The following is a 24,041-nucleotide window of genomic DNA, read 5'->3' as shown; positions in this document are numbered from 1 at the left end:
ATAATATTTATTTCTTTTTAAAAATAATCAAATATTAAATAAAATTTATATATAAATAAATAGATAGTAAATTGCTTTAAAATAAAATAAAGATCAAAAAGATGTTGGACATAGGTTTTGGTTGGGCATCTTTTGGTGGTGTTGTCATTGTATGTATAATTTATATATACTTATTATTATTATTATGTTTTAAATAAATGAGTATATTAATATTGTCATATGACAATCGCTTTTAATTATTTTTTTTTTTTTTGAGTTTGTTATATTATTAAAATATTATTATCACTAAAATATTGGTCAGATAAACATGAATCTGAAAGATTGACTACATTTGTCACTGTAACAGGTCTTACATTGACACTTATGTGTGTTATGCTTATTCCAGTCGATATTCTAAATGTATCTACAATGTCGAATTCCTCTGGTAATTTCACTATATCACAGTCAGACATCCAAACACGTAATGACTCTGTTAAAATACTTTACTATGGTATGTCTTCGATACATCAAGACAATATTCATTAGTTGTAACAATCCGATCTAATCTAATATTTCATTTAACTCTCACTTAACTCTCTCTATATCTCTATCTTTAGTTATGTATGCATGTATTTTAGCATTTGCATTAATTATCATACCTTTTACCTATTTCTACTATGAAGAGGATGATTATGATGTATCTACAGGTGCAAGAGTGTTGGGTGGTTGTAAATACACTGCATTCTTGATTGTGTTTACTGTGGTGTTGTTGGTGGTCGGTGCTTTCATCAGACCGGGATCGAGCAAGCCAGTCGATAACCAGAACATCAAAGATTGGATAGAACAGGAACTGGCTAATCAGAATGCAGCAGAGGGATCACTGATGTTTGCAATTGCATGTCTAACTCTACTTGGATTCGTTGTTTGGATCTGTTACACTGCCTACGGTTTCTCTGCATTCCCAATCGGTTTGATCAAGGGTAAGCGTCGTGTCAGTGATGATCGTCGTGAGATCAACGATGATCTCCACAAGACCAGAGAAAAGGCAAATTACTTCAGATCAAAGTATGCCTCTGGTAAAACAATGTCTGCCGATGAAGAAGCAACAATGAATCTATTAAAATCAAAAGAAAGGTTTGTTATTATAACTAACAACATAATATATATATATATATATATATATATATATTTTTATAACTATATATATTAACATAATTTTTATGATACAATTTATATTTTCAGAGTATTATCTAAACATTCAGCAAGATTGGAATCATCAAATTCTGGAATTAAAAAGATTTTAGTTATTTTCCGACCATTCGCTTTCATATTTGGATTCTTCTTCCTTCTCGTCTCGATCTTGATTATCATTTCAATCGTACTTTCCATTATCGACAAACTTTCAAGCTCTGTCTGTGGTGCTGCATGTGGTTTCCTTACCGATTATCCAAATTTGAAGAATCCAATCGATTTAATGTTAAGTTCAACTGCTCCAGTAAGTAAACAAACAAGCTTTTATAAAAGATTGTAGGGAAAGAATTTAGAGTATATTAATAACCTTTTTTCAAAAATATATTTTTAGTATTTCCCATTGGATTATATTCTTCTTGGATTAATCATTGTATATATCTATGCAGTTACAATCTCTGGCATCGTTAGAATTGGAATTAGATTCTTGTGGATCAAGATGTACGAGTTTGCACCATCAAAGACCGTTCCACAGGGATTGTTGATTGCTTCAATTCTCTTGATGCTCTCCAATCTATGTTTGAATATTCAGATCATTCAGCTCGCTCCACGTTACAGTTTGTTTGGTACCCAAGTATGGTACAATGCAACAAGCAACACTGTCCAACCATGCTCGATCGACGCTCCAACCGACCTCTGTGTCATGTCACAGATCGGACTATTGACCTCACGTATTGAAATGGGTACCTCATTCTTTGGTATCGTTTACTACTATGCCACCTGGGGTATTGTTGGTGCATTCCTCATTGGTACTTTAGTTTCCATTTTCAAACGTCGTGATAGCAATCTCCAATCGTTCAACAACGATAGTGATGAGGAAATTTAAACATCATCCTGCAACCAATTCATGATACAACAACTCTTTCCGCTAAAAATCAACAAAAACCTTTTTTTTTTTGCACTAACATTTTGTATATTTTAAATAAATAATATTCATACATTGAATAAATAATTATAATATTTTCCTTTCTTTAAATAGTTAAATACAATTTTATTTTATTTTTAAAAAGTTGATCAGCAACTTATATATATATAACAGTGGTTTATTAAACTAGTAAAATTTTTATTCGAGAGGAGAAGCATCTGCTGTGGAAGCAAACTTTTGTTCGACTGGTGAAGATTCAGCTGCGATTGTTCTTCCGAGACGAACTGGCTGAATAATATCTTCGTAATCTTTTGTTTCCTTAATGTCAGTCTTTCTACCGAACCAACCTATTTTAATTTTAATTGAATGAATAACAACAAAATGTTAGAATGTATTTAAAAGATTAACTAGTTAGCCATTAAGATAAACTTACCTTTTTTGATAAAACCTAGCTGTGTATATAATCCAGTATACAACGGTTCACCGTTTGGATTATCTTGCTTCAAAGAAATGGAGTAGCTAAAGTCTCCACCAAATGAAAGAGTGCTCTTCACCTCTGCGTTTCCAACGTTCTGAATGTCAGCATTGACATTGATGGTGAAACTCGAGTTCTTGGTCTCTTTGTAGAGCAAATGGAATTCCATGGCATAGAGGGCACTATCTACAAATCGGTTTGGCTGTTTGGCCCACGCTTTGTATACAACATCGGAGAAGGAATCGATGTCTTTGATGGTGACATACTTTGGTGTGGGTCTACGAACGATCACCATCAATGACTTCTCACTGTTGGTGGTACATTTGATCTCTGCTTTCTGGCCGGTCTTGAGTGAACCTATCAAGTCACCTTCGATCTTGAATGTATTTCCGATGTTATAGATCTTCCAGTCTTCGACAACGTTATTCTTATTCTCGCGTATCTCATAGTTGAATTTTTTCTCGATTTCCTGGAAGTTTGTCAATGCTTGGTGAGTATGCACAACTGGTCCAATTCCCTCATTAAAAGTATAGTAGCATCCTGGTTCCAATGATTTTCCACCATCCAATCTCCATGGATGGTCAAACTTTTCCTTAAAGATTTTATTTATTACTTTTTCCATTTATTTATTATTTGTTATTATGTGTAGAATAAATCAATTTATTAGCTAAACTTCTTTAAGCGGATAGGATCACCAAATCACCAAGCAAATTAAAAATCTAATTTTCAAAAAAATTAAAAACACAAGGTATCACGAATTTACCTAAACTAATTTTAGATGAATTTTGTTATATCGAGGCCAATCATTGGGGTGAGCATACACAAATAGGAGCAAAATTTTTATTATGAGGGAGATGTTCCAAAAGTGATAAGAAAAAAAAATTAAAAATTTAATCAAAAAAAAAAAATTAAATAATAAATTAATCTTATTTCAATTCATTCAGATTCCATTACTTGTAGTAGTGCAATATGATTTATTGATTGTTGAGCTTATAGTTCTATTACCTTCCATCTAAGAAGCGTGGTGAGTGACAGCTACTACTAATGTTTTTTTGAAAACATTCTCAATTAATTATGAATTGGCTTGATTGCTGAGAATTTTGTTCTTTGTTTGTTGTATACAATTTAATACAATTGTTTTACTATTTATTAATATAATAAATGTTACTATACAATTGGGTGATGAGATGTCAAGATTGTAGAATGTTCGACTATCAATCCTAGGAGATCTATTTTAAGTTTTGCTTTGCTGTGTTCTGTTGTACTGATTTGTTGTTTATAAACTAATCCCTGTTATGTTTCTAAATATATATCGTTTAATAATTCTATCCTATTGATTTTAAAAGAAATGCTTAGCACCTAGTTTTCGTACTCTGGCATCGAATGCAGTCGATGTAATCGGTGTATTATATGTATAAAATGGATTGAGTAGTATCTAAAAAAAAAAAAAAAAAGATTTAATATCTTGAGTGAAAGTTCATTGAACCTACAAACTTACCTTTAAGTAAAGATCGTGTACATCTACAAAAAAGTTTCTGATTGCTTCTTCATCTTTCTTTTCATGTAGCAACATGAACTTTATATCTAAAAAATAAAAATAGAAATAGATAGCTATTAGGTTGTAGTTCATTATTTAATATTATATAGTATTGTAATATGACATACGACCAGCAGTAACATAAGATGATATATTATATTTATTATATTTATCTACAATTTTAAGATACCTAAATAATAACAATGATTAAAGATATTTATTAATTAATAAGAATTGTACAATATGTATTATATATATATATATATATATATATATATATGGTCAATAATAATTACATACATATTATTTGTTTTCCATACAGCTTCTTCAACTACATCTAGTGAACTATGTAATATATATTGGTTTATATAGGCAGCATCTTTCTATCAAGATCACATTGTGTAAGTATTAATATTTAGTTGTATTTTATATCAATCTATCTAACGATCTATCTTATTAAAGTATTTACTTTTTGTGAAGACAATGCAGGAAGCTCTAATTCATATAAAGGATTATCATTCTTGCCTATAATAATAAATGTATAAGTTGACATTATTATCAACTATAGTGATAAACTAGATTGCTGATGATCAAAAATAAAACAGATAAACAAAAAAAAAAAAATCAATTAATTTTGTTTTTTTTTTTACAAAATTTTTAAAAAATGAAATTTGCAAGTTTATTTCTATTTAGCATCTATTGGAAGTTGACTATTTTGATTATCTATTACAACCTCAATCGAAGTTGTTTTCTTTTGGTATAGGTCAACTTGTTGTTGCTCTTTCTCTTTTTGTTTGATATCTGCTGGTAATTCCTCTAAAGAGTAGGTAACAGATGGGAACATAGGCAGTGGTTTTAGTTTGTAGGCTGGGTATCGAATGATAATGCAATAAACGATGAGACTTGCTAGATCCAAGGTATTGGTTATTACGAAAGCATAGTGTGTATAGGTGAATTGAACAATGGAGAATCCGAGCATATCCAAAGCATAGACAATTCCAAACACTTGATAGAATCTCTTTAGTTTCGTATCTTCAATGTTCTTGTCATGCGAGAGAATCGAGAGGAATATAAAATATGGCACTGGAAGGAGATAGACTATTCCCGTCCAAACAGATAGATCGCTAGGTGGGAATGGTGTTAGGTTTACCAGTGATACTACCAAGTAGACAGCAGTGTTATAAAAGAACAGTAGCATTCCAACAACGAATGGAACATAGTAAACAAATTTTGACATGCCGTATGGGCTGAGCTTTGAAGTCCAGGCACCCTGAGCAACCAGCAACAAGAATGCATAGTAATATCCCTTTGACAGTAAATCCATATAGTTTCCAATAAAATAATATGAAGTAGCCATTGTAGATATGGCAGCACCAATCTTTAGGAAAACACACACCAAAGGAAAGTCAAAAAACTCTCCTCTCTTTGTGGATTGCCTCGTTGACAATAATATTGCAGCACATATTAAATTGAATACCAAAATCAATGTTGCGAATGAAAATATAATTCCTCTTTCTCTATCTTCTGCCGACAAGACATTTTCCTGACAGTTGACAATTTTCGTTGATAAACTTATTATCAAACTTGAAATAATAAATATTTTTCTATAATTTAAAAGTATGTTTTGTTTTTCAGGATTAGACTTTTTATTTTTTAAAAAAAAGATACAGTTACTTACTTTATCATTTTAATAAATAAATAAATAATAAATAAAATTTATTAAAAAAGAAATAAAAACATTAACTTTAAGTTTACATTTAGTTGAGTTCGAATTTTTATCTTTTACCATTTTTAGTAAAAAGTAAAATGAAAACCTATTTTACAATTTTAGAATTTTTGTTGTTCGTATACAAAATTCTTTTTAAAATATTATTTTTATAAAACAAAAATATATAAAACAATTTTAAATTATCTATTCAAATTAAACAAAACTGAAAAAATTATTGAGATAACTTTCTATCTCTTTTAAAATAACAATAATTTTTTTTACTTAAAAAAACCGAATATTTAATAAATAATTTATTAATAGGAATTAATTAATAGAATGGAACCCTAACTTTAAGAGGTGAAATTTTTTGGAGTGTTTAAAGTTTTAGAACTGTTATTTATGAAAGAAGAGAATTTAGGATCCTAATCTATTGATAATTCTAAATTATTAAAATTATCCACATACCTATTATTTTGACTTTGACTCAGAGAGATTATTTTCAAATGTAGGTAGAGCTCTTCAAGTATAATTTTCCTCTTCACTTACAAAAAAAAAACACTTTAAATAAGTCAATAATCTCCATATCTATTTTAATAGAAGTCATATGAGACATCCGGTTATTATCATTTCAACTTTCTTCAGTGGAAAGATTATTTTCAAAAACTGTATAGTGTTTTTTAAAAAGATTAGATAAAATAAAAAGTTAAAAAAAAAGAGAATCAAGTTTATAATATTTTGTTTGTACACAATAATAATTTTTATTAATTTTTTACACTTCAGGGTTTTTGGTGAAAAAAAACAAATCCTATTGTCAAAAATATCCGACACACATCGATATTATTATTTGTATAGATGATTTTTATTAGTATCATCAAGTTATTCCTTGTTTGATTGGTCAGAGTCATTCAGGGTTGGTTTGTTGGTATTCTATCATTTGTTGTTTTGTTTGTTGATGTGGTTTGATTGTTGTAACAATAACCGTTCATTCATTGACAAACACCAAGGGTGTTTTACTATGCTAGAGTTTGCTATATTTTTGCATACTTCTTTTCATTAGAACAGCTTAGAACATACATTGCTAATAACAACATCACCACCACCTTATACATATATCCTCTATTTCATATCAAATGCGCATATTCATCAGAGTAAACATACGAATGTATCATATCTATTTGTTTTACTAGCCTTATAAGGCAGATAGTATTATTCCGATGATGGTTTGTGGTGTAGGTAGTGTGGTGGAATTCCAACAAACTTTATGTAGGAAAATAATCATTAGATTACCTTCAACAACAAAGCAGAGAGAAGAACAGTTATTCTATTATTATTGTAAGTTTGCCTGCTCACAACTATAATCACTACCATTTCAAGCAAAATGAAAACTAAATTACATGACAGTGAAGTATTCACCTTTTTATCTGCTAATTCAATGGTCATCACTTTATAATATTCATTAAAACAAACTTTCTTCCTACCAATAACACAAACAAACAAAAAAAAAAAACAAACAAACAAAAACAAACAAATAACAAACCATAACCACACCACACACACACTAGATTTATTGTCTTACATGTTTTGGAGATGCATCATTATTTCAGAATGAATGATTTTCACACCCACCACATCAATAATGTATCATATACAGTTCACTTTGGATTTGCACTCGATATGATATATGTGAATTAAATATTTTTAACCAAAACAGGGAATTTCATAAACACTGTTTTGCAAGTTATTGTTGATATTTGTAGTAGTAGTAGCTGTATGTGGTATCATTAGTTTGCTGATGATTATTATTATTATTGTTAATAATAGTAGTTTCCATTTCAAAACCAATATTTTATTTTATTTTTATTTTATTTTTTGTTATTGAATTGGGTAATTAATTGAATATTGAAATCATTCAAATCAAATATCCAAATATTTTATAGTTAATAATGAATATGATGATGATGTTGATGATGTTTTTATTGATGATGTTAATATATGTGTGTATTGGTGATGGTAATGGTAATATGGTGGGTTGTGTTGCAGTGGTGTGATGGGTGTGGTATTGTCATAGATGTTTGTTGACAGAGGTAGGCATACGCATCTGTAAAGTTTCTCTGTAGTAATCAACAGACACCACACCATAGTTAGTTCACCAATGTCAGTAAAATCAAATCACCTGACTATCTACTAAAAAAAATTTAATCACTCCATATCCAAGCATCAACTCATTCAAATCAATCAAACAATTCCAAAAAAAAAAATACCAACAACAACAACAGAATAATAATAATTAATTGATCATTAATTTATCAATTCATATCTCTAATCTAAAGAATAATAATAATTCCTCTTTTCGATATTTCATTTCCAATTTTCCTCTTTTAATTTCCCTTAACAACCAAAATAAATAAATAAATATAAATAATAATTAAATTAAATTAAATAAATTACTATATATATAGAATTAAGATATAATAATAAATTGAAGTTCATAAATAAATAAGAAATATATATATATTATTTATTTAAATTAAAATCATGAATTTTGAAGTACCTAGTATTCCAAATCCATTTGGTAATAATGGATTAATGGGTATTAATGCACAACAACAACAATTAACTTCACCACAATATCCAAAAGCAAAGGTAGAAGCATCAACCAAAAAGAATTCAAAAGATGGACAGTTTCATCCAACATCACCAGGTTTGATGAGAAAATCTTCTCCGTTGATTGGATCACCACTCGGTTCATCAATGAATACACATCACCATAATAATCTACTCTCACAAAAACCAGGATCGAAAATCGTTTTCTCTCAATACCTAGAGATCGTAGAACAAGAGTGTATATCTGTTGAGAATGTTATTTTAAATAATAGAAATTCCAACGTTCATATCGTTGTCAAAAACACATCATTCGTCCTGAAAATTCGTAGTCTCGATTTGAGTGCCATCAATTTCACCAGTTGTCATGTCAAAGCCGGTCTCTATTACGCCAACGAACCAATGAAAGAGGTCAGCTTCATCCAGACCCCACCAATTACCTACGTCGGTAGCAGTTGCCCAGCCGGTGAATACTTTACCATTGATATAAAGATTTCCATACTCTCCAGTCAGCATCAAGGCAATATGTTCTACGTAATGCTGCACGCGATTGACTCTGGCAACAAGAATGCCTCGCACTACTATCTATCCCATCCAATCAGAGTTGTCTCCAAAGTCGACCATATTAAAAAAGATCCAAACGGATCCTGTGAAAAGAAACAAACATTCATTGATATTTTAACAGACCGTTTGAATACCCTCGAATCCATACACGTAGGACAATCTAATATTCTTTGTTCAATGTTAAAGCAACGTGGTTTACCAGCCTCTGAATACTCTTACAGCGAGTTGGATCCACTGGACATCAACAGTACTACAAGCTCTCCACCTTCGTCACCGTTTGTTCTTAGTGCTGAGGGTACACCAATCGCAAATGGCAGTTCTAAATTACACCATAAAAAACTGAAACAACAACAACAACAACAACAACAACAACAAGAGGAAGGAAAATCAAGTAATAAAAAGAAGGCCGAACAATTCCTAGATAGTTTTAATAATGTAATAAGAGTATATAAGAAAGAGAATCTCGATAGCAAGAAGTTGAATTTCCTAGAGAATCTTACCAATGATGAAAGAAATATATTAAGCGATCTCCTCGATTCATTTACATTCGATGATCCAATCGTAAAGAACCATCAATCAAATTCACAGTCGTCATCAACCTCCTCATCTTTCAACCTGTCATCGTTCAACGTTGGTGAAGAATACAATTGTCAATGCACCGATTGTCCTTATCGAAAACAAGCAGAACAATTGATACTACTCTCTCCCATCATGTCATTCCACTCTCCCATTCAAGTTCTAACACCATCCACTCCGAGATCACCATCTGAAACACCTCTAACCAATGGAAATAACTCGACAACGCTTGGCGATGATATTGAAATAATAGAAACAATTACCACATCTTTAGAATAAACTAAGTTTATAATATTATAAAAAAAATAAATAATTAATATATTTATTTAAAATCAATATTATTTATTTTAAAAGAAGTTCGTTTTTTTTTGAACAATTTTTCAAAATGGAAAGAATATCCATTTTTTCATTCTTTAAAATCAAAGAAAGTTTATGAATTTTATTTTTCTTCTTGATAATCAAAGATGTAGGTCAATCAAATTTGAAAACCGTACAATGCACAAAATTTTATCTTTGGTTCCAAAGAATCAGATCTTTTTTTATTAATAGATACAGATATTATTTTTAGTTAAAGGTATTCCGGTTTGATTTTTTTTTAAAAAAAGGATCTATCAATTCTAATAAGGTATTTATAGCATTTACATAATTATTTTGAAAATATTAAATCATGAATAAAGTTTATTTTATATTTATATTATCATTCTATTTGATTAATATTTGTTTATCACTTGAATTAAATTCAGGTTCAAACAACGTTTCACTACAATGCACTAAGGATATAAATAGTATGATGAGCTTTGCAAATCTAATGGATGATCTTCAATGTAAGTTAAATTAATATCTATTTTAATCGGACAAAAATATTATCTTTTAAATAAAAAGCATATTAATATTTATTTAAATAATTAAAAGTATGGGCCTACTCAGGAAGAGCTCCAAATGATCTTGGAAATATTGATGGATGTTTGGGACTACCTTCCAATGTATCGCATTATTGTATATATTCTACAAGTGTTCCAGTTTCACCAAGTATTAACACCACCTATATCATTGGTCTATGTATTCCACCAAGTTGCAATACTACTGTTGATATTTCGAGTGCTCTTACTACTTTTCTAGAAACAATGTCCATCATTGCACCACCAGGAGGCGATCCACAATCGATATGTTATTCCGAAATTGGTCAATCCTACAAGAATTGGACAACTGGTGCTTATGTTGTTCTAGGAGTTTGCATATTCTTTGGAGTCTTGGTGTTGGCAGGAACAGGAATCGAATTCTATCAAAACAATATCTCTGGATTACTAAAGAAAGACGATGACCAATTTGAAGGATTAATAAGTGGTATCACAAATAACAATCCAATTTCAATTAGACAAGATCTATACGAAGAGATTAATGAAACGCCGTTGGTTGTTAAATTGCTTTTGTCATTCTCGCTTATCAGTAATTATAATTCCTTCTTTGGTTCGTCATCTACAAAACGTCATTTCGATACACTCGATGGAATTAGAACTATTTCTACTATCTGGGTACTATTGGGTCACTCTCTTCTATTTGCCAATTCCCCTGGTTATGATAACTTGGCATATCTATACTTAAAAGCCAGATCCTTCTTTTCATTCCAAGCAATTCCATCTGCCGAGTTTGCCGTCGATGTTTTCTTTATGCTAAGTGGATTTTTAGTGGCACATTCTTTACTCTCACATCTCAATTCAGAGCAATCGAAATCACCATTTTTCTGGTTTAAATATGTAATTCATAGAATCATTCGTTTATCACCACTCTACTACTTTTTGATTTTTGTTGATTGGCAACTGATGCCACTGTTTGGTACCGGACCGTTGTGGTTCCAATATGCCGAGCAGAAGAATGCATGCCAAGAGTACTGGTGGACTAACCTGCTGTACATCAATAACTTACATCCATCTATCATGTCCAAAGAGTGTTTCAGCTGGGCATGGTATCTTGCCAACGATATGCAATTCTATTTGATCGCACCATTCGTGTTACTGGCATTCCGTTTCAGAAAAGCATTTGGATATCTCATTGTTGCTGTACTTTTGGCCATCTGCTTCACAACAAACATTTGGTTGACAATGAAATTCAATATTCCAACTTTCTTTCAATTCGCAGTGCCAACCACAACCTTTACCACAGATATCTATCAGAAACCATGGACCAGAATCGGACCGTATGCAGTTGGAATTGCTGTTGCTTTTCTTTATACACATGAAACCACCAAGAAGGTGTACGACAAACTCTGGTTTAGATTGACAGCTTACTCATTGGCCTTTGGAATCACCTTTTTCTTCACCTATATCCCATACACCAGTTTCCAAGGAAGTGGTTGGACAAAAGTAGACAATGCTCTCTACAATGGATTTGCACATACCATGTTCACAGTTGGTTTGGCATTGTTCATGGTGGCGACTTTCTATGGACACGGTGGACTGATGTCAGCTTTCCTCAGACTAAAGATATTCAACTATCTATCGAAACTAACTTACGCCACTTATCTTGTTCATCCTATTGTGCTTTACACCTACTATTACTCACGTACAACATTCCTACACTACTCTCCAATTGAATTCTCATGGTTGTTTGCAGGTAACATCTTATTTGCATTCTCGATTGCTTTTATCATTCATTTAACAATAGAAAAACCATTCATTCAAATCGAACGTTTGATCTTCCCGCCAAAAAAACAAAATTCTTCCCCACCACAAAAAGAATACCAAAATTATTCTTCTTTATTGATTCAAAAAGTCTAATAAATAATTGTAATTAATTTATTTAATATATTCATAACTTAGTTTCAAAATAATTATTTTTATAAAATAGATAGATATAATAATAATATAAAAAAATAAAATATTAGAATGAAATATTTACTTTAAATTACATATATTATGATAATTACAAATGATGTAATGTAAAAAAATGTACATTGATCATCTAAACTCATCATCATCATTTTCAGATTAGTTCTGAAGATGATGATGTATTATACTTCTATATAAATTATAATACTTAATAATTCATGTACCATTTATTCCAGATTATTAATGATTTGTTTATTAATGTTCTATTAGTCAAATTACAATATTTAACCAATTTACATTATATTAATCAAATATTGATTATATTATTTAGTTCATTTTTAATTTAAAACCTGACTTATCACCTAAAATGATCAGGTATTCATTTGGTATGAACTATTTAGAATGATACCTTAATTTGGAATCATATGATAGTAGCATGTGACATTTACTCATTAATACAACTTGGAGAAATAAGAACATTGAAATTCTAAATTTTACATAGACATTGCTGTCAACATCATCATCAACACAACCACATTCATTTAATTGCAGATAAAACAAAACAAAACAGATAAAAATTTATCAAATAATGAAAAGTTTATACAAATAATATCTATTATTACAATACTTGAATTACACCTCAATATGATTCAGTTCATACAAGTAAAATAATTAATTTTATTGTATTATCATAATTTATTATTTTTATTTATTTATTTATTGCAATTTTTAAAACCATCCCCTAAAACCTCTTTTAACTACAGATAAACTTCAAATATTATTATAATATTTTAATAACTAACTGTTTTCAACCAATTTTTAAATTTATTTACAGTGTTAACAAAAATTTAAATAGATAATTGATTTGTTGTAGTCCAGGAATACACGAAATTTGGATTCTTTGATGTTGAATTTTATTATGATCAAATATTTCTCATCACCATTCAAAATAATATAACATCACCACATCACAACAACATACACCACGCAGTCAAATAATCAATTGATTTGATGATAAGATCGATTAATATTTGAAGAAACTATATTTAACATTTTATTATTTTTAAATTGGCACAAGACATGTTCACATTTATATTAATGTAGATTATTCTTTGTATCAAACAACACCCTTTAAATTGTTAACCAAACAATCTTTTTTTTAAAAAAATGATTCCACACACACATAAACAAAAAAAAAAATAACAACAACAATCAACACACTTCACACGCTATTCACTCTTTCAATTGAGATCTTATCACAACAAGATATCATTATTATACATACATATAATAATTATTACAACCTATCTATTTCTCGAATTTAAAATAAAAACTCTCCAACAACCAACCTTTTTTTTAACAAATATGTATAAAATAAACACCAATTTAGAAATATGTTGTTATCTCTATCTTTATATTAAAGTGTTGATTAGTGTGTCATGATTTTTCATATATGGAGTTAAAGGGATAGGAGGAAAAATGACTGATCAACAGATTTCATTAAATTCATTTCAATTCAATTCAATTGTTTGAAATAATATAAATGTTGTTGTGTGTATGTGTTTGTTGATTGATTACTCAGACAAAATATAAACTTTTTGTTTGTTTGATATTAAAAATGATAATTGGAACTTTTTATTTTCTTAATTAAATTCAGTTCATTACATTATCAATACGAATTTGTACCATCACCATATTACACAGCTATATCTGTTATATTTGTGTGTTGTGTGCATTGTTACAGTTGTTTTTTGATGTTGTTATTGATTGATTACTATTAATAATAATATTATTAATATCAGGTGTTCTATATATGTACATATATGGAATTGTTATTTTATTAAGAAAATAATATCAATCTTATCTTTTCTTTCTTATCTATCTGACTATCTGCACTGCCTGTCCGCTGGATGCGTTGTTTTACTGTATTCCTATAAATGAAGCGTTAAATACTTGTTTTTTTTGTAAATGGTCAAATAATTAAATAATAATGATAATTTAGATTCATACGAAAATCAAACTCAATCACATATTACAATTGTAATCGACACCCACCTCTATCCTCTGAACTTATAATAATAATCAATTAAAACAAAAACGCATAACACAATTTATATTAAAATGAATTCTAATATTAAATAACCTATATAAATCTATCTATCCTATCACAAATATCGACCAACCCACTATTACTACTACTACTACTACTACCAACCATCAAACAACAACAACAACAAACACCAAACACCAAACATCCATCTTTATTTTTATTGTTTCTCCCTACACTATTGTTGGATGAAGGAGCAACAGAGCATCTTTCCTGCTAAACACCAGAACTGGAAGAACACCCCTAACATATATACTCTACATATTTGGTGTTGTATTTTTTTAAATTAATAATTTGGTATTTAAAGTAAAATCTGTTGGATGTTTCTCCTCTGGCTGTCCCAAACCAAATTATAAATTGACATTCTTGACGTCAATTTTATCATTCATTTGATTTAAATCATCAAGCATAAACATAAAAAATAAATAGAATACCAGTTGTTATTTATTTAAATATATAAAGAAAAAGAAGAATAGTTTCTTATTAAAATCACAAACAAATTCTATTTCACCTTATAAAATCAATCATTTGTATTATTATTATTATATAACATTACCTAAAATAAAAATGAAATCTGTAACTTTAATTTTAATTGTATTATTAAGTATTATCGCTCTTAACAGTTGTTTAGTAGCAGCTAATGTAAGTATTAAATAGTCCGGAAAAAAGTTAATAAAAAAAAAACCCAAATTATTAATTATCAATTTTAAATTAAAAAATCAGGTAAATGATGATCCAGCACCAGAATCATCTACCGCACCACCAGCAGAATCAAGTACTGGATCTTCGCAACCACCAGCAGAATCGACTACCGGATCTTCACAACCACCAGAATCGACTACCGGATCTTCTCAGCCACCAGCTTCCACTGGATCTTCTCAGCCACCAGCTTCCACTGGATCTTCTCAGCCACCAGCTTCAACCGGTTCATCCCAACCACCAGCCTCCACTGGATCTTCTCAACCAGCTACCGGTTCATCTCAACCAGCCACCGGTTCATCTCAACCAGCCACCGGTTCATCTCAACCAGCTACCGGATCATCTCAACCAGCTACCGGTTCATCCCAACCAGCTACCGGTTCATCTCAACCAACCACTGCTGACCCAACCAATGCTCCAAATGCTACCACTACTGCTACCACCAAGCCAAATGCCACTACTACTGCCACTCCAAAACCAGTAACCCCAACACCATCACGTCATACCACTGGAAACAATGCTTTGACTGCCGGAAGTGTCTCTGAAGAAGAAGGTAGCTTTGCCTCACGAAAGGCAATCAATGTAGCCGGTATTTTTGTATTAGCCTCACTTGCACTTTTCCTTTAAAGAACGAATTTTCTTTAAAAAATCAAATATATATTTAAATGAAATTGTTTAAAAATATATAAAATATATCTAACACAACTCCTTTATTCCTATCTATTTTTTAAATAATAAAAAACAAAAAAGAATTTTTTAACAAAAAAAAAAAAAAACCTATCCTAATCTTTTTGTTTATTTTATAACAATTTTAAAACTAATATTCAATTCTTGAACTTCTTTGGAAATATTTTTGATTGAATCAATTACTGGAATAAAAATACAATCTGTAGTCTTACAATAATATAAAATAGCTCTATCCTTTTATAGTCAATTCACACGCTTCTCAATAAATAATTTTTTTTTCAAACACCCATTATTAATTCTTTAAGATTTATTTTTTTTTTGATTTTTTATTTAGAAGCTTTAACTGCTTCTTCCAAAGCAGAAATTAATAGTTTTACATTGGTTTGATTAGCATTGAATCCCATCAATCTATAGATAATATGTTGTAGATAAAATGTTAGTTATAATTGTAAAGATTATTATAAAATGTATTAATAATAATATTTACCCAACTCTCCAAACTTTACCAGCCAATTCACCAAGTCCACCAGCAATCTCAATGTTATATTTATCGAGTAGATATTTCATGACAAGTTTAGCGTCGAGTCCATCTGGAACTGCAACAGTTGTCAAACTGAATAGTCTACCACCTTGATCAAATACCTCGTTGGTATCGGCTAGATATGGTTTCAGACCGATCGACTCCAAACCTTTGTAGAGTGATTTGGCAGCATCTTGATGTCTGTTCCAAGTGTTTTCAATTCCTTCCTCGCAGATCATCAAGATTGATTCACGTAGTGCGTAAACCAAGTTGGCAGGTGTAGTATGATGATATCTTCTGAGTGGCTGTGGAGTAGTGACCGTACCGTTGGCGAAATTGTACTCTGGACACCAGTATCCACCGAGCAACATTGCATCCAAATACCAATTGGCAACAGGTGTCTTTCTATTGGCGATCTTTGCACATGCCAGTGGTGAGAAGGTGATTGGACTGATACCTGGTGGACCGGACAAGCACTTTTGACCACCGGTATAGCATGCGTCGACTTTCCAATCGTCGACAAAGAATGGCACACCACCAAGCGCAGCAACAGTGTCGACCATCAACAAACAATTGTGCTCCTTGCAGAGCTGTCCGATTCCGGCCATTGCTTGCTTCACACCGGTGCTAGTCTCACCAAACACCATGGTCAACAACGATGGTTTGTGCTTGACGAGTGCATCACGCACATCGTCCAAGCTGAACCAGGTTCCCCACTTTCTGTCGACTTTGAGAATGTTGGCACCGTAACGCTGGGCCATCTGGTAGATACGGTCAGAGAAGTAACCGCTGACACAACAGACTACGTTGTCGCCGGGTTCGATCAAGTTGGCGACACACGCCTCCATAGCAGCGGTACCAGCACCGGTAATGGGAATAGTAAAGTGATTGTTGGTTTGGAAGAGGTAACGCATCATCTCCATGGTTTCATCCATCACCTTGTAGTAGTTCTGATCGGTGTAACCAATCATGTGAGTACTCAACTGCTGATTGACACGTGGATGTAAATTGGATGGTCCTGGTCCCAAGAGTAAACGAACCGGTAAATTTGAGATAGAACTCTTTACTCTGTGTGCATTTGAAACATTAAACATTTGTTTCATTTTTAAATATCTATATTGTTATATAAAAAAGTATATTACTGTATGATTTGTGTTTAAGATTGAAAGTAAATAAATATAAAAGTTTGAAGATCAAAACCAAAAACAAATGCAAATGTTTAAAAAATAAATGAAAACAAAAAAATTTCCCATTCAATTTAAATTACATTATTTTTTTTTTTTTCATTTGTAATTTTAGTAAATTAAAGTGTGGTAAAATCATTTTTTGATTGCTCTATTAAGAGAAAGGGGGTGTTGATTACTGAGAAAAAAAAACCAAACAAACATAGTAAGATATCTTTGTTGTTGGTTCCCACCCATTATTCAAAAAAAAATACAAATTAGATTATTATTAATTTTTGCTTCATTTTCTTATCACTGTAATAATAAAGAAATAAATAATCTTTAGATATCTCACGTCATATTATTAATTAGTAATATAACAAATAAATATGAATAGAATATGTTTGTTTTCATTAACAAAAATAAATATTTTACATCTCTGATGTTATTATAAAATATATTTTTTTTTTGATGATAAAAAATTAATATTAAATTAGCATTATTATTTGAAAATATATTAATAACTGATATGACTCCTTCAATTTCAGAATCTCTTCCCTAAATCATTCATTCCTACTAACTATTACAAATACTGAGACGACACAACTTGTCAAATTGGACCTGACATCTATCATCTTATAGATACTTTCTTATTATTAAATCTATGCCACGAAAGATCATGATTGCACACTTAGCAACGATTTTATATAAACAAAAAATTGATGGTCACATTTTTTTTCAATCTCTAGTAATTTATATACTGAAGAGCTCTCACAAGTAATACAATCTATCATCTGATACCCTCTAATATCAATACAAATTATTTTTATTTTTTTTACATTCATGTTTGTTTTTTGGCAATAGAGTTGTGCATCAACCAAAATTTAATAAATTAAATTTTAAAAAAAATCTGATTTGAAAAATTTGTTCATTTGTGGTCATTTAAATAAATCCCCCCACAAAGTTTTTTTTTGAAAAAATTGAACCAATGAATGAGTGGATCTTCATCAAATTTTTTTAAATTAATATTAAAATTAAGTTATTGTTAAATTAAACAACTTAAGCTTCTCAGTCAATCAACCACAGAACTAAACATAAATCAAAGAAACTTACAAAAGGACCAATATAGTTATAAATATATATATATATATTAATTCAATATTATTGCTTTTAAAAATTACTTTAAAGTAAGTAATATATTGTTATCTTTTTTTTTAATTAGTCAAGTTTCACTGTTTTGTTGTTTGTTTTCGATCATTTAGGAATAATATTGTGATGGCATTATGTCACATTAATAATTATTATTATTTGCATTAATTAACAAACAAATAGGAGTAGATTGTCAGATTTATTCTTACGACAATATTCATATATTTGGTGACACACCGAACCCTTTTCACTACAAATATTAATTAATAACACACCATTGTGCCGCCAACATTATTTTATTACATATAACTGTGACAACAACAACACAACAGCAAATCAATCAATCAATAATCATCAAACAATTTATCTTTTTTGATTGATTGACTGACCGACTAATAATGTGATGGATTTGACTTTTATATGTAATATCATATGATATTGTGTGTTAAATTTGTTTGTGTAGGTAAAAAAAGCGGCATATATATATATATACTGTTTTTGTTGTTGTTGTTGATGTTGTTTCTGTCTTTTTTAGATTCCGAAGAGTGGGTGGGTGGTTGAGTGAGTGTGAGTGATTGAATGGTTGGATGAATGAACGAATGTTTGGTGGGTTGGATAAGAGTAGAGTAGAGTAGTAGAGTGGAGTGTTGAGAATAGTTAGTAAAGACAAAGGAGATATCATATTCAACATTCAAATATGTTTACAAAATGAATGATCACAGTAAATTAATAATATAATTAAAATAATTAAAAATTATCATTAAAATTTATAACTATTTAAATGCTTGCTTACATTATTAAATAATAAAATAAATATATAATTACAACAATTAGTAAATTATAACAAATCAATAAATACAAAAACTAGTAGTTTTTAAAGTTTGTCAAACTAATTATAATCAACAACAACAACAACAATAGCTTGTTATTGTTTATTATTGTAAACTAAACTCAAATCGATTTGATTATCGTCACTCACTCATCCCGCTTCCGACTATATATATTTTAAAAGGTATAATGAATATAATCATTCAATCTTTCATCGTAATCGATTGATATCAACACTTCACTCATAGTTATTTATATATATAGTGGCGGTATGATTGATTGATTGAACATAATAATATATATATATATATAATTAATAACAAACCAAATTAGCTAATATTTATATATTAATTATCTTTAACTTATCTTCATTGATTAAATTAAAATATAATTTTATATATTAACTTTATTTTTTTTTTTTTTTAATTAATTATTCTTTATAGTTATTATTTTATTATTATTTCTAAATTTATAAATTAAAAATATGTTTCAAGATACAGGAGCAACAATTCTAGGTACATCACCAAAGAACACAGATATTGCTGAAAGATTCAAAAAGGCAGAGGTGTTTGAACACAACGAAGACGAGTTGTATCCACCATTGGATCATCATGCACGTTTCGCTCCACCCTTGGAGGAAGCACAACTCAAGGCATTGGGTATGCTACCGGACGAGATTCAAGCATTCCGCAAACAACGTGACATGTATATCAATAAGGACAAGATCTTGAAGGATCAAATCAAGATTCCCAACAAATCGTCGTTGGTCGACTACAATCAGTTGCATGTGCTCTCGCCGATCGACCCAGCCAACGCCGTCCGTCTTCTCAACAAGCTGGTCGTCGTCAAGTTGAACGGTGGTCTCGGTACTCGTATGGGTTGCAAAGGTGCCAAGTCATCGATTGAAGTGGCACCCGGTATCACTTTCCTCGATATGGCAGTGGCTCACATCGAGCAGATCAATCAGGACTACAATGTCGACGTTCCATTGGTGTTGATGAATTCATTCAAGACCGATCAACAGACAAACAAGATCATCGAAAAGTACAAATCACACAGAGTCACCGTAAAGACATTCGTTCAATCAAAGTTCCCAAAGATGTACAAAGACACTTTGAATGTCGTACCGAAAGCATCGTCGTCCAGCGAGAAGGATTGGTATCCACCAGGTAGCGGTGATCTCTTTAGAAGTCTCCAGCGTAGTGGACTCCTCGATGAGTTCTTGGCACAAGGAAAAGAATACATTTTTATATCAAACGTTGAGAATCTTGGTTCGATCATTGATGTTCGTAAGTTTTGTTTTTCTATTATTTTACTGATGTTGCAATTCAAATACAAGTTTATTAATATTAAAAATGTCTTTTCTATTTATAGAGGTGCTTAATCATATGCAAATGGGTAAGATTGAATTTGGACTTGAAGTAACTCATCGTATTAGTACCGATGTCACTGGTGGTATTTTGATGTCCTACCAAGACAGACTTCATTTGTTAGAGCTCTCACAAGTCAAGCATGAGAAGCTCAAGAATTTCAAGGATTTCAAATTCTGGAACACAAATAATATTTGGGTAAATCTCAAATCAGTCAGTGAATTGATAAAGAATGACAAACTAGTTTTAGATTGGATTGTTTCATATCAAGTAAGTTGTGGCAGAAAAATTAATAATAGTAATTAAAATGTTATTAATATTCTGTTTTAAATGTTATTATTTAGAATGAAAATCATAATACATTGGTACAATTGGAAACACCAGCAGGTATGGGTATTCAAAACTTTGCCAATTCGATCGCCATTTTGGTACCAAGAGACAGATACAGACCTATCAAATCAACTAGTCAGTTGTTGATCTCACAATCCAATCTATTCCAGTTTGATCACGGTCAGATGGTCATGAATCCAAAGCGTGAATCTGGTGATGTACCATTAGTTAAGCTCGGTGAAGAGTTTGCCTCCGTTGCCGAGTATGAAAAGAGATTCAAATCTATCCCAGATCTCTTGGAGTTGGACCATCTCACTGTATCTGGTGACGTTCATTTCGGAACGAACACTACTCTCAAAGGTACCGTCATTATCGTCGCTAACCATGGTGAGCGTGTAGATATTCCAGATGGTGTAACACTAGAAAACAAAATCCTTTCTGGTACTCTCAGAATCTTAGATCATTAAAAAGAGAATCAAAAAAAAAAAAAAAAAAAAACAAAACAAAACAAAACAAAACAAACTAAAATAACTATCTAAATTTATTTAAAAACAATAATAAATGTATTTACTAATTTATAAATGTAATATTACTATAATAATAAATCTATTTTTTTGGTGTGATTCATTTTCTAATTTGTTTTTTAATTAATAATGATTTAATCGGTTGTTTTGGTTTATTTACTATCTTTGATTTGTTTTGATCGGTTTTGTTTGGTTTTTATTTTACGTTTGTTATTTTTAATGTATAGACATTATGTGGTGGATATTTGCCTGGGGTCAGTAATGGTAGTTTAATATTTAGACCTCCATTGTCTAATGGATTAAAAGATAATGATGGTCCATCATAACCAAGTAATTGGACTGCCGTTTTACTATTGGTTATTGGTGAAATGAGTTGTATTTGGTTTGTTGTAGGCCAGTTACCGGTCATAAAAGCATAGAGAGTTTGACTATCGCTATTATAGGTATACCAGAGACTAGTACTGTCATTCTGTACTCTCCATGGCACACTAGAGTATATACCTTCGCCGTTGATACTCAGCCACTCACCTATTCCAAGTAGACTTTGTTGTTGTGCCACTACAATGACACCTTCTTTGGTTGGACCGATATTCAATAGTAGGTTACCTCCACAACTGACGGTTTCCACTAAAGTGGTAATCAGTTTCTCCACCGATTGATATGTATCTGCATCTTCATTTTGATTATAACCCCAAGACGTCGATATGGTCGCACAGTTCTCAAATTTATGAGGCATAAGATGTCCAGGATTCATACGATCTCCACCAGTATAGAATCCACCATTCTTTCCACGACAGTCTTTTCCCCAACGATCGTTGACGACTACTTTATCACCAACTTTCGATGCGAATAGCCACGTAAGAAACTCTGTTGACTTCCAATAGTCACTATCTTCTTCCCATTCTCCATCAGTCCAGACAATAGATGGTTCGTATTTATTAACTATATCTTTCATCTGAGGAATCATGATATCGTCAACATAGTTTTCAGTCTTTGGTGGTTTACCCGTGCTCTTATCTTCTAAATACAATGGATTAAACCATTCAAAGAGAGAATAGTATAATCCCATATTGATTCCTTTGTTTTTAATAGCAGTTGATAATTCACCTACAATATCTCTCTTTGGTCCACTTATTAATTAATAATTAAAAATAGAAAAGACATTCAATTAAATTAATAATTGTTTGATTGAATACTATAATAATACTAAAAAATATATTTACACATCTACAGAATTCCAATTAGGTGCTTGTTTGCTTGGCCAGAGTGGGAAGCCTTCGTGATGTTTACTCGTTAGTACAACATATTTTGCACCAGATTTTTCGATAAGATTCGCCCACTTATTAGCATCAAAGAGATGTGCAGTGAACATGCTTGCAAAATCTTGATATGTAAAGTCAGCACCAAAAGACCGATTATGATACTCTGCTGTCCATCCTCCATCAGTATCATGCTTCCAAGTATCCCAATACCATTCTGCTGAAGGTTCAGATTTATTTGCAAATGCAGGTACACTATATACTCCCCTGTTATTATTTGTAATATCACATGTAAGTTAGTTGTAAATCAAAACTGTAATTAAAAATAAATTTGTTTTTACCAATGAATAAAACTATTAAAAAATAAAATTATAATTAATATTTAATTAAAAGAAAGAACCATTTGATATATTTACATTCCGAATTTTGCTTGATCATACCAAATTGGTATTGGTCTTACATTTATTGTATCCCAATTAGATTGATAAACTTCATCGTTGTTTGTCAATTTTACGGCAGCGATACCACATATCACTAGTATCACCATAAATACTAAAAACAAATTCCTAGTTGTTTTATTATTCATTTTGAAAAATTATATATATATATTTTTTTATTAATAATAAAAAAATACAATCAAATATTTGGTACAAAATAAATAGATATTTTAAATAGTTATTATTTGTTTTTTTTTTTCTCTTTTTTTGATACCACACCATTGTTGTAGTTTTTCAACCACCAACACCGAATTCAAAATTTTTTATTTTGTAATTAAATTTATTTCCTTTTTCCTTTTTTATTATTAAAAAGCTCTCTTTTTTTTTTTTTTAAATGGTTTCTTTTCCGAATGAATCTGTGTAATTTCATTTTATCCCTCCCCAAAAAATGAAAAAATTTAGAATAGCTTTTGTGTGAACATGCGAGAATTCAAAAAAAGCTTTTTGGAAAAAAACCCTAAACCATAAAATGAAATAAAACATCTAATAGAATTTTTAGATTCCTTTATTACAATATAAATTTATTTTTT

General features: G+C 30.5%; 9 protein-coding genes across 9 annotated transcripts; 5 read left to right on the top strand and 4 right to left on the bottom strand.

Annotated features, from left to right (window-relative positions):
• Positions 1-101: 101 nt before the first annotated feature.
• PPL_00583 (LMBR1-like conserved region-containing protein) lies at positions 102-2,053 on the top strand (the record flags this gene model as incomplete). The annotated part of the gene is made up of 5 exons (XM_020571608.1): positions 102-153; positions 257-424; positions 597-1,113; positions 1,222-1,474; positions 1,562-2,053. The coding sequence occupies 5 exons, from the start codon at positions 102-104 to the stop codon at positions 2,051-2,053; spliced, it is 1,482 nt and encodes a 493-aa protein (XP_020438882.1).
• Positions 2,054-2,290: 237 nt separating this feature from the next.
• trappc2 (trafficking protein particle complex subunit 2) lies at positions 2,291-4,657 on the bottom strand (the record flags this gene model as incomplete). The annotated part of the gene is made up of 7 exons (XM_020571607.1): positions 2,291-2,439; positions 2,526-3,159; positions 3,940-4,002; positions 4,066-4,151; positions 4,233-4,294; positions 4,405-4,487; positions 4,574-4,657. 7 exons carry the CDS (start codon positions 4,655-4,657, stop codon positions 2,291-2,293), a joined length of 1,161 nt encoding a protein of 386 aa, XP_020438881.1.
• A 132-nt stretch (positions 4,658-4,789) lies between these two features.
• Positions 4,790-5,341, bottom strand: PPL_00581 (uncharacterized protein; the record flags this gene model as incomplete). The annotated part of the gene is made up of 1 exon (XM_020571606.1): positions 4,790-5,341. The coding sequence occupies one exon, from the start codon at positions 5,339-5,341 to the stop codon at positions 4,790-4,792; it is 552 nt and encodes a 183-aa protein (XP_020438880.1).
• Positions 5,342-8,347: 3,006 nt separating this feature from the next.
• On the top strand, positions 8,348-9,832 carry PPL_00580 (putative transcriptional regulator; the record flags this gene model as incomplete). The annotated part of the gene is made up of 1 exon (XM_020571605.1): positions 8,348-9,832. The coding sequence occupies one exon, from the start codon at positions 8,348-8,350 to the stop codon at positions 9,830-9,832; it is 1,485 nt and encodes a 494-aa protein (XP_020438879.1).
• A 388-nt stretch (positions 9,833-10,220) lies between these two features.
• Positions 10,221-12,327, top strand: PPL_00579 (acyltransferase; the record flags this gene model as incomplete). Its single annotated transcript, XM_020571604.1, has 2 exons — positions 10,221-10,377; positions 10,466-12,327. The coding sequence occupies 2 exons, from the start codon at positions 10,221-10,223 to the stop codon at positions 12,325-12,327; spliced, it is 2,019 nt and encodes a 672-aa protein (XP_020438878.1).
• Positions 12,328-15,052: 2,725 nt separating this feature from the next.
• Positions 15,053-15,811, top strand: PPL_00578 (uncharacterized protein; the record flags this gene model as incomplete). The annotated part of the gene is made up of 2 exons (XM_020571603.1): positions 15,053-15,127; positions 15,209-15,811. The coding sequence occupies 2 exons, from the start codon at positions 15,053-15,055 to the stop codon at positions 15,809-15,811; spliced, it is 678 nt and encodes a 225-aa protein (XP_020438877.1).
• Positions 15,812-16,197: 386 nt separating this feature from the next.
• agxt (pyridoxal-phosphate-dependent aminotransferase family protein) lies at positions 16,198-17,494 on the bottom strand (the record flags this gene model as incomplete). Its single annotated transcript, XM_020571602.1, has 2 exons — positions 16,198-16,279; positions 16,359-17,494. The coding sequence occupies 2 exons, from the start codon at positions 17,492-17,494 to the stop codon at positions 16,198-16,200; spliced, it is 1,218 nt and encodes a 405-aa protein (XP_020438876.1).
• Positions 17,495-20,015: 2,521 nt separating this feature from the next.
• uppA (UTP--glucose-1-phosphate uridylyltransferase) lies at positions 20,016-21,698 on the top strand (the record flags this gene model as incomplete). Its single annotated transcript, XM_020571601.1, has 3 exons — positions 20,016-20,820; positions 20,906-21,171; positions 21,246-21,698. 3 exons carry the CDS (start codon positions 20,016-20,018, stop codon positions 21,696-21,698), a joined length of 1,524 nt encoding a protein of 507 aa, XP_020438875.1.
• Positions 21,699-21,951: 253 nt separating this feature from the next.
• PPL_00575 (alpha-fucosidase) lies at positions 21,952-23,600 on the bottom strand (the record flags this gene model as incomplete). Its single annotated transcript, XM_020571600.1, has 3 exons — positions 21,952-22,885; positions 22,979-23,281; positions 23,431-23,600. The coding sequence occupies 3 exons, from the start codon at positions 23,598-23,600 to the stop codon at positions 21,952-21,954; spliced, it is 1,407 nt and encodes a 468-aa protein (XP_020438874.1).
• Positions 23,601-24,041: the final 441 nt, after the last annotated feature.

The sequence above is a fragment of the Heterostelium album genome, assembly GCF_000004825.1.
Source record: "Heterostelium album PN500 unplaced genomic scaffold PPL_scaffold1, whole genome shotgun sequence".
NCBI lineage: Eukaryota > Evosea > Eumycetozoa > Acytosteliales > Acytosteliaceae > Heterostelium > Heterostelium album.
The sequence above is the reverse complement of the archived record's forward strand: the minus strand, read 5'-3'. Positions and strand labels throughout refer to the sequence as shown.